Source organism: Anticarsia gemmatalis, chromosome 5, assembly GCF_050436995.1.
Source record: "Anticarsia gemmatalis isolate Benzon Research Colony breed Stoneville strain chromosome 5, ilAntGemm2 primary, whole genome shotgun sequence".
Taxonomy (NCBI): domain Eukaryota; kingdom Metazoa; phylum Arthropoda; class Insecta; order Lepidoptera; family Erebidae; genus Anticarsia; species Anticarsia gemmatalis.
The window spans coordinates 7,407,101-7,418,847 of NC_134749.1; the positions used below are offsets into that span (position 1 = coordinate 7,407,101).

Sequence of the window (11,747 nt, forward strand, 5' to 3'; positions counted from 1 at the left end):
AAAGACAACTAATGTGTTGTAGAATAAACGTATGGGTTATAAATGAAGAGTTGAAGAATGTTTCTATCTTTTGATTCATGCATCATATTTCGTGGATAAGAAAATGAATTCTATAAACGTTGATGAATTCAAAAGCAGTAACAAGAAAACCAAACCATAAAAAGTTTGACCTAGTACCCTATCTATGCGACAACAAAAATAGCATAAAAAAAAATCTAAATGTAGCGCACAATATTTACTACCTAAAATGTACTGCGAGAATGTTCACCGATAAAAAAATGCAATAAATAAAATAACTCGCGCAGTGGACAGTAGTTTGAATTCACACACGAACTATACATGACGTATTGCCTAACAAATATTGTAAAACTGACCCTCTTTTTACTTAGGGACATAAGGAGATTCGTATGCCAAACGTGATGCATTGTAGCAAAGCAAAGGAGCAGGCCGCCTTTTATGTGCCACGGATAATACGACTTGAAGAAACTAGTGCAGTATAACGATCTATTGTGTTCTGCATTCTATGCATGTAGGACATAAGAGGATTCAAGCCATGGACCGTTGGCATATCAATGTGAGAAGTGTTATTTCTTAAAAGTAAAAAGTGAAGTTATGACACTATCATAGTACCTAACAGTGTATTATATCTAAGTGCGCTTTAGAACTGAGTCCGAATTAATTTATAATTATTTTGATACTTGTAGGCAATTTGGATGTAGGTACGTTATCATCTTTAGTAAAAATTAGCTAAAATCTCTGTAAATGTCATCATAATTTGATATTTGTCAAAGAAAATATTATCGTCATAATTCATCTCCAGTTGGGTAAGGGTTTTTGTAACTAGATAGACCACAATTCCTTGAGGGTTGGCCTAATGAGCTACTAATTAATTAAGCTACCTTGATTGCTTAGATAACTTTGTTATATCTGGAGCTTAATGTATTAGTGGGTGGGCAAAGTGCTCCTTGTGACAAAGTGGTAAAGAGGGCTAATGTACATAACGACTAATTCTATAAAATGATATACGATTATTTGTATGAATTTAAGTATGTATGCGTTTGTATGCATTTAAGAATGTTAAGTTACGATGTCAAAAACAAACCTTTCATTAGGAATTGTTAAAGTTATGAAGCAAATCGTTTTGAAATTTTTATTGTGCTTTGCCACTTTATCCGAACATTGATATTAGTTAATTTTCACCAATTCAGTATAATGTTAGTATTTATCATTATTCGATACTTGGACTTCCCGAACAAAATCCGTAGATGGCCGTGATCCGTAGATCTACTTATTTATTGTTACAATTTTCATATGCCTACTGTGTGCACAATGAATAACATACGTGTCAATTAGCATCAAGATTCTAATACGAATAGTAAGAGCGAGTACTTACTTGAAACGGTACAGCGAATAATCCTATGACTATATCGGCTAAAGCTAAATTGGCGATGTAGCAATTAGTGACGCTTTGCATTCTCCTCGACGTGGCCACAACCCACATTACTAAGAAGTTCCCGACCACAGCGAGGACTGAGATTGAGCCGTACAAAAATGACAGCAACACTATCATACCCGTCGGCACGTCATACAACGTTTCTGAAACAAAAGTGTACACGATAACAACAAAATACTATACACAGATTATGAACTATATATCTATTCACTGACAAGTATTGTGATCTCACGCCCCGGTCGAAAGTGAATGTTTTATCCTGAGATTCAGTAATAATACTCTGTTTTAGACAGAAAATCACGAGTATTGTTTTTGTAATAACGTTTTTACTGAACGTGGGCGTATTATTTATTTTTGTGTTATAACTCTTGTGTTCATTCTCTTACAGACTTTGTATTGTAATGGTTAAGAAAATTTGTCTTCGTATACTTTAGAACTGCTAAGTTGATTAGATTTTAACAGATTCATCTCAGAGCGAATTATTAACAACCAACGAGCACACTGAGGTTAATTCATGTGATATAAACTTTATAAATATAAAAAGTACGAAATAGGCATCTATTTTTAAAATTATTATTTCATGAAGTATATCCAACATTTTTATATTTTAAAGAACACAATGGGCTCAAAAATGTTAAGTTTTCATGACTTTGCAGAGCTCAATAAGAGTTTCGTAAAGTGGACCTTTGGCGACCATTTACAAAATTACTATTCGATTGGATCGCTTTCTACAAAATCAAGCTTTTAGTAAGCAAGATTTAACCATCTGAGAAAGTAATGTGTTTAATAAGCAAAGATCCCTTTCGATAAGTAGAGAGAGACGCTTGTCAGTGAACGTAGTGGACGCTTGGCATCCAATTTATTTCGTCGTATAGCGCTCACGTAATTTATGCCCCACGTTATAGGTGAGATAAACAAGAGGCAACGAGGCGAGATTCTTATTTACTATCGTTAAATATATTGAAGCTAAGGGATACTTACCAAAGGTATCATTGGTGCCATTCTTCACAATATACTCAATCCTATCAATGGAAGAATTTCTCGACCAATCCGAGTCGTCGTCTTGTGATGAATTCGTTGTACTGTGAACAAACAAAATAATTTGTACAGGGGCACAACACAGACGGTAATGCTATTAACACTAATTAAAGTAATATTAAGAGGAGGACAACATTGGAAATTTATTCTAATTAACTATTCAGTGATTCAAATCATACTTATAATAAGCTACCAGACCTTTTAAACGTTGTAAGACGTCTAAACGTAAGGAAATTATCATTGAAAATACTTAAATAAGACCTAATAAGACTGTAGAGACAGTTTAATTTAAACGGCGTGTCGACGCTCACGTCGGAAAATATCGTACACGATTTCTTTAATGATCATCATCTCTTAGAACAAGTCTGTTTAAATTTAGATTTCTATTTGTGTACATTTTCCTTCTTCCCATTTTCGAGAAAAATCTTCTTATCTACGACTACTACCGAATAAAATAAGGGGAAGATAAAAGAGTAGGAGCGAATGAAGTAATTTAACTTTTAAAACACTGCACAAAAATATTCGTAGAATTAGTTAATGAGTTCAGTCAGGCACATTCAATGCGACATGTGTAAACTAGCGTACATAAACAGCCATGTCATTCATAACCTTTCCTTTTGGTCTTCACTGTGAAATACTTAGTAAGAAAAGCAACAAATTCCAAACATGACATGTTGACATGCGTACCTAACAAGAGTGCTCACGACCTTTCATTGAAGTCGCCGTATTAGAATAACCGTCAACTAAAAATGAAACGTTTAAAAGTGTCCTTTAGCGTTCCTGCCCTAATACCATGACGACAATTGATTCTCTCCCAAGATTAATGCGTTTTCGTTGTCTGCTGGCGAGTGAGTGATGATGGCCATACTTTAGTACACGGACTACGTTTAATAAAACATGGATTGCCATACGATATTATGGACTCACGCGCGAACAGGCGGGTCCCTGTTCGGTGCAGATCAATCATTATGATGATGTTATGACTCGGACGAAGCTTTATGTACTACATGCCCTATTGTTTTGATATAACGATGCTATGTATTTTTTCCAAGCGAATACCTAACCCTCGTTAACGGTTGCGGTGTTTTATTTATATTTACTCGTATTTTAAAAGAGAAAGGCAGTGAAAATAATATTTCAAGAAATATTATCAATGCGATTGCGAAGGATGTTGACATTTGAATGAAATGAAATTACATTAAATATTAATTTTAATACACAAAAATAACTCCCACAGTGAAAATGTCTGCTCGCTTGTATTAAGAAACATAGAAGTGACGGATTAAAATTCTAACTGGTCTCATATATTTATTTTCCATTTAATGATCCGTGCGTCGCTTAACAAATATTTACCCAATCTGAAAAATATATTTCTATATATTATTAATGTTATTTCTCTCACGTAGTAGACGTAATTAACGATATGATTACAACGATATCGATTATGGTTCAAAAAATAAATGTTCATAAATAATGAGCCAATTAGTGTGGTTTCCATTAAACCTGACACTGCAATAATAAAACTGTCAGTGTACCGGAGCCTCGCTGTTATATCTATCCTCATTGAAGTTACGAGGCTACGACGTTATCAAATGGTAACTGCAGTCAATGAAAGAAAATAAATGAAACATAATTGCGTAAAATCATTAAACGTATGTAGTAATTTGGTCGACAACTAAACATACTTAGGATTATATACCAAACGTTTGTATAATATAGTGCAATCGTATTAATGTTCTGTTTATTTTCTTTTTAATCAGTAATAAGGGTATTGACGCGAAAATTATCGAAGAAATATGTACAGAATATCAACCAAAACAATATATCATGCAGAGTTAACATTACAATAGATTCGTACAATAAATATTTGTGGCTACGAGAGCATGTGATTGTCTAGGTGATAATAATTCTATATACAGTTGTATTAACGAGTATCTAATAGTTATAACAAAGGTCAATGTTTTTCCTTCAAGTGTAAAAGCATATTGAATACTGAAAACTATAATGTTAGTCCAAATATAGTCACATTGTAATTTAAAGTTCCCTTTATCACAGGCGCCGTTACATACACAAACATCCAGACTGGAAGCAAATATTTCTACATCGACAAATATTTATCTCAAACTCTGTTCGAATCTGAAACGTTGCCGAGCGGTACACCGCCTTGCATTTATGTACACTGAACAATGAGCATAACTTTTCCACCATTCAGGTAACGGTGGAAAAGTCTACAAACTTCGCTCCAATAAAATCTACTAACTGTCTTTACCCTTTCTAATAACAGTGCTTAATTGAACGAATTTAATCAATATTCAGACCAGTCCCATGCTTAATGAAGTGTAAGGAATTTGTCCCCTTACATATAGCCTGAATATTGGCAATTTAGATCCATCCTTGAGGCCTAAATTCCAACCTTTTTATTTTATATCCTACAAATTTCTCTGGGGATCAAAAAAACTATTACGTGCTGTAGTATTTTTGAGATAACTTAACTTTTCCTGCTGGAAAAAAAAATGTATAAGGGTTACTTATTTCTTAATCAGAGCTCCTATCATTGGACCAGATTTGCTGAGCCTTGAATTAAAAAATATTTACCCCAGCAAGATTAACGAAAATCCTGTTGACTTTTTAAGTACAGTAGATATAAGCCACGACAAAATTATTCTGTCTAGAAAAGTTATGTAATTTCAAAAAGGTCTTCACAACTTATTTTATAATTTACTTTTATACTTACTATAAGTATACTATTACTCACAATTCAGATAGCACGCTTTACAGGAATAACAGTTCACAATTTGTAATTTAACGTTTCATTTCACGCATATTGGATGTTATGTAAACTATCCGTTCATTGGATTTTATTTTGGGGATCAGAAACGTTCGAATAAATATGACCAGACTAATATAGTCGTAGAGAAAGGTTTAACGATATTTGTTAAGCCGTATATGTATTTAACCATAATCCGTAAATAGTCATTGTACAAAACAAATGAAAAGATTAATTAAAATGCGTTATAATATGTATCTACCTTATTAATTTTATTACAATATTATTTAATAAAGGTACATTTAATCTTATCATATTGAATTCTTATTGCCCGGTTCTTGGATAAATACGTATCTCCACTGAGTTTAGACCATCATGTTGTCAAATTATCGTTGAAATCATAATAAGAGATTAATTACTTCAAATATGTGTATGAAAATCTTATTATTGCCAAAGTATGATTGAAGAGTAGATTAGTTCGGTTTCGGGTAAAATAAGCTAAAATATCTTTCACGGGATCGTGTAGTTTAACTTAATCCTGTATAGTGTACAAACAGATCAAAATGCCACGTAATCTCTATGTTTATATGGACAGTTTTATTCTATATGTAGAGGTCATAAAATGATGAGAAACTAACGTAAGTTAATAATGACTCATAATTTACGATGAAAATACTACAAAATTTCCTTTGTCCTACTTATAAAGACCTTTTTGATTATTCATACTATCGTTTTTATTTCACATTTACGTCTTTTTAATGACATCGTTAGGTATTTCGAAAGCAATTAATTATTTACGTACAGAGTTTAACAAAGAAATACAGAATCCTAAAACGGCGACAGAATTCTTGTATAAACATTATTATTATCTGCCTGTGAAAACATGTGCCGTATTTACTGAATGTAGTAAACGATGTGCATACATACACTTATAACCAATATTTTTAACTACACCTCATTATTTCAAGCGGTTTCTTTTATTTTCTACATTCTCATTGTAGGTGCATTAGGTAGTATAATAATTCCTAACACAGATATTACAGTTGATCTAAATTAGTTTGCGTTAGTTTAAATGTTTTCGTTCATCATTGAGCTAAAATAAACTTGCAACGTACAATTATGTTAAAAATGTGAAATAAACTGTCTATTTATTCGACTTTATTCAATCAAATTTGAACTACTAATATAGTTAATATAAAAATATCTGTTGCAACTAATTGCTTGCAGCAGATATTTTTACTATTCATTAATAATTGGTGCAATTAACATGTGTATTTAAACAAATTCAGACTGTTAATAGCAGAATTCCACACGTACAAATGCTCTACAAATCGAAAAAAGTATCCAAGCAATAAAAAATCTATTTCCAGTAGCAGGTTTAAAAGCATTAAAGTTAGCTCATGCCCTATATTTACGACAAAGGCACACCCCGCTCTGTGAACTCACACAACGGAAGAAACAGTACAACTTTGCTTAATGAACACCGTTGAATATTTATTTTCGGCTTTATCGTGAACACGAAAAACATGAGTAAAAGCAAACTCTTTTTTTCTGTAAGATTAAATTTCGATATTAGAAGTTAATTGAGTCGACACGCTTTTAATATAAGCGTTGAAATACCATAAGTCGGTTTAGCTTAGCTATTAGCTGCAGAAGGCAGGAATTTAAAAATATAATAAAAATAACGCCAAAATGTACGTCGCATTTTATAGCAATGAAAATCCTAGTTTCCCTATCTGCGCAACTACGTGGAAATTGAACTTATATATCACAAGCACAACGTGGTTACCAGTGTTCAGTTTTCTCACGTTTGTGATTGAATTCAGTTAGGTACACAACAATATATTAAACTAGTTAGAATTGTTGGTACCACATAACCGCGCACAGGCCGATACGTCACGTGCATCTACACACACTAACCGACGCCGACGTTCCGCTCTGCGGCCGGATGAACCGACAAATATCAGTCAGGTACACAGACTCAACCGCCACCATCAACGTTTACCTAGAAAATTATTCTCCTTTGTCAGACTACTCAATTACAAACACAGCGTTCAAAGTAATATCTAGCTATATTATGGCCTCAAAATATTATCCCAGATATTTTTCCACCAATACTTAAAACTTTAAATGTAATTTCTTCAGATCTTAAAACTTCTATTAAACTTAGACACTTAGTAACAACATTAGGTAATAAAATTCGAGGTAGAAAAGGAAAGATTAAGAAAAGTACCTAGACATCGTACCAATAAAGAAAGAAATTGTTTCTGCTTTCACAACGAAATGTTTATTAAGCTTTTATAACAGTAGGAAATACCTTTACATATAATCGCGGTAGTAGACACAGTCAAATTACTTATAAGTAGGTACATATTAACAACGGACTGTTTACTTTTATAGAACGATTTCGGCTTATTAAACTTAAGGAGGTATCAGAGTATATTGATCAGGCTAAATATATACATATATCACGTACCTATTGCTATTACTGGACAGAACAAATCTTTTTGACAAATCTATCTCTATCGTAAATACGCGGATAATATGTAATCGACTTTTTCATTCTATATCAAGATTGTTTCAGGATTGTATGACAATATAGAAAGTTTATTTTTATAAACAGGTTTTAGAAATATAAACGTTATTATATAAAGTTATCGTTACATAAAGTAATACTTAGTATTATATAAAGTTACGCGATCGATGAAAATTGCTTAACGACCGTCAATACCAAGGCTATCATTAAATGTATTAGACGAAAACACCCGCAACACAGATCGAGAGATTTCTCGGCAACTTTTAAATGGAAGTAGTAGTTAGTATAGGAACCCTAATCAAGAGTACTCACGCAACACTATGTATAATAGATCGACTTAAGACTACGCTGATTTACGTGCTACTATTCATTGTAGGTAAATAAATTACAGGGGAAAATGTAGGCTAACGGAAAAACAAGAAACACGTACCTATTTCGTGATTTTGTTGATGAACAAATAATGACCTCATTTTGAGTTTTTCAATTTTACATGTAAATATGCGATTTATGACTACAGCAATGTGATATGCTGACATGCATCAAATGATTTATGTATATATAATTCATGATCCGCACACGCTCTGTTTACGTGAAAAATGTACTGAAATCTTTCAATATTGCCGATATAAATAGCACAAAGATATTAAAATCGCTTTCGTATTTGGATATCAATTGCGGTAAACGTAAATATTCCATAGAAACGCCAAAACTACGTTTAGGATTAATAAATAATTTATATTAGTTTACAACTTGACTTAAAGTGAGCATTTGTGCAAAATCCCTTATACCTACATTTGATGTTCATAGCGTTTGTTCTATCTCTAGGAAACTATTATTTACATGAGTCAAAATTAGTATTTTGTTAAGTTTGCTATATTTTCACCTATAACCTCCCACCTCCTAACAGGTATATTTTTAATTTTACGTTATTTCATTTATTCCCCACAAGTATGAGATACATATTAGACATGTTCTAAATATGTTGTTAATGCTTTAAATGATCTCACAGCTATTTTGTTATCACCGATTTAATGAAAGCAATGATTATGTATATAGCTCTGCTTTCGTACACAATGTAGTGACTTTGGAAATGTCACATTGTGTACATGCTCGAGATTGTAGATACTTATTAATATTGTTTAAGTTTTTAAAAGATTTATCGCTTTCTTCTACATCCAAAACCAATAAACTTTACGGTGACTTCAGCAAGATTTTTTTTTCAGTTATAATAAATGGACTCACGGACATATCTAGCGAGCTAGATGGTTGTTTTCTCATCATGTTTTGCTTCACTGTTTTGAAAGTAAGAATTATTCTTAATACAAATAAGATACGAGAGACAAAACTCACGCCTTAAATCTCCATTTAATCTTATAATGGCTTAGCTTATCACCTGTTATTTACCGTCAGGTTTTTTCACCTATATTTATTTACACATTACAAAAGCTTAACGTAAGTTTAATAGTCATATTTGCTGCAACAACCACGCGTCACGCATAAATTGACAGATTGAAAGCAATATTTTTTCGTCGCTCTATTAACTATTGCTTTTATCTTTTTATTATACAAGTGTATCAATAAAACAGTTAAAAGGTGTATTGATTGATTTCTTATCTAAGTCGACCATCAGTGCGCTGTGATTGAGGCTTTTAACCCTTTTGTACTGAGTCTGTTTATCTATTACCTAAACTTGAATTTAATTACGTATTAATAAAATAGCTATTTATAATGTTCAGGTTTTTGTACGCAACATCGCGGCATCGTGTAAACGAAGTACATTCTCTCAAGTAATAAGTGTTCTTAGTAACCAGCTTTCTATTATGATTAATTTTGATAGTTTATTGAGAACCGAAACAGAAGCAATTAGTTACTGAACATAAAAATACCTAAAAAATCCTCGTTTATTTATTTCAAGTCAAAAACATTTCTTAGCAAAACTAGATTATACTAGTGTTAAACAACCCTAAAGTTATTTACTTAGAATATTTGACTTTCAAATCAAGATGTTTAAAGGGACAATCTACTTCCGTGTAGTTTGTTAGTGTTAAAACAAAAGTCCTATCTCCGCTGTCCTACGAGCCGGTAAAGATTAAACAGGTATTAAAGGCTTAGCCCGGAACAAGCCGCAACTTCTACCTGTACAATTTCTTAGTTAGATTTAAGGCATTGAATAAAATATTTTACCCTTTCGAAGAGAAACAGATCAGCAGACTGTTCAGGTAGAAATTCTCAGTTTTGCTAAAGCCAATATTCTTATCCAATTTCTTTCATTGTTTCAATACATTCTATCACTTCTTATAAAATACTTTATTATTTTTAAACACTTCTTAGATTAAAATAATTATCTACTTAGCTTTTAACTTAATTATTTATTAGCAAAGTACGGCTTTTATTGTACATGTAAAGCTGAAGTTAATTTAAATTGAAAATGTCTATATCACCATGATATAAACAATACCTAAATACAGCAAGTTTATTCTATCACTTAAAATTTACTTAGATATTGCCGCCGGCTGTGTTTTAGTAAACACTTTTTACTTCCATTAAGGACACCATCAATATTTAAATCACGTTCGAAATTGACTAAGCCTCTATTGTACGAATTGAAGTTTACTTATATTATTTTGACAATCACTGAATGATTAATAACGATCCTTGTTTAATAGTATAATTTAGTTCAATACTTCTAATTGGTAGAGATATGTTTAATTAAAATCGTCTCCGATATTAAGTCATAAAAATGTAAGTCAAACTAGAAAGAGATACAGATTAAAATGTACGTTTCTTTATGCAGTCTTAACTACAAACAAATACGACCTCGTCATACGGATTAGTTGTAAACTTGCCTGGTATCCATTGCGATGAATGACGAGGCTACCAGTTGGAGCAGGATGGTGGCTGTTGATAACGACAGTTTCCTTTGTTCTTGGTACACTAAGACCTTCTTAGCTAACTGTGCTAACACACACGATACACAAGGAGTGCACAGCTCGATGCCGCTTTACAGTTTGTTTGCAGAACGATTAGCACGCTTGTCCCCGCTTCCAAAGTTGACATTGCGCACTTACTGATTTTTTAGCCTTCACGTAGAAATTACTTCTGCCAACTTCACTTGATATTTTTGTATCGCTTCACTTTGAATGGCATGTTTGTGCTCACAAAACACAATAACGCGTATTTATTTTTCACCTCTCTGAGCTCCAATCACATCACTTCAGGTTTTTCAGTAGCGTTAACGTACGAAGATATTATTAACACCATTAAAACAATGTATATTATTCCACAATACTAGAAGAAAAATTATTTTATCACTTATTAACAGTTTTATTTACTTTACACTTACTTTGTATAAAAGTTAAGAGAATAAAGAAGTTACGTATTACTTTTAAAAATAACTTATACTTAAAATATTTTAAGAATATTTATCTTATTTATGATAAGAACGTTTTTATTTGCCCCGCATAAATTATTAATATATTTACAAGTTTTGCGTTCGACAGACACGTCGGAAAATCGCGCGAGGGAAAGTTTCAGGAGGTCGCAACGGAAGCGGCGCGCCGCGTCGCGCAGTCGGAGCCGAATGGGGCACGCTACAGTGGGCGGCCGGCGCATTCTACCACACAGTACTCTGTACGTATCTACCCCCGAGTAACTCGCCTCATGAAAATATTATTTGTCAACTTTAGCTGTGTGGACATATAAATTAGCTCGTGTACACGTAGATAGCAACTACAATGATTATAACTACCAAGTTGTTTGTCTAGCTCATACAACTTGCCACATCTGCGACATGCTTGATCACAAAAATAAATAAAATATCTTTGTGAACAGAAAAATTAAAAATATCGAAATCAGTTAAAGGCTTTGGGTAAATTTGGATCTTTTGATTCGGAATTACCTTTTAATGTATTTATTTCTAGCAAGGGGTAATTGTAGGCATTAAATACCTAACT

At 32.6% G+C, this 11,747-nt stretch overlaps 1 protein-coding gene across 1 annotated transcript in view; it reads right to left on the minus strand.

The window, feature by feature from the left end:
- The window catches only part of LOC142973001 (RYamide receptor-like), a 30,220-nt gene extending 18,810 nt beyond the window's left edge, over positions 1 to 11,410 (minus strand). Inside the window, exons 1-3 of the mRNA XM_076114498.1 lie at positions 10,641 to 11,410; positions 2,435 to 2,535; positions 1,394 to 1,596 (exon numbers count right to left, since the gene is read on the minus strand). Coding sequence (XP_075970613.1) covers positions 1,394 to 1,596; positions 2,435 to 2,535; positions 10,641 to 10,651 — 315 coding nt within the window. The 5' untranslated portion in view covers positions 10,652 to 11,410. The remainder of the gene's footprint in view (positions 1 to 1,393; positions 1,597 to 2,434; positions 2,536 to 10,640) is intronic.
- Between the last annotated feature and the right edge of the window lie 337 nt (positions 11,411 to 11,747).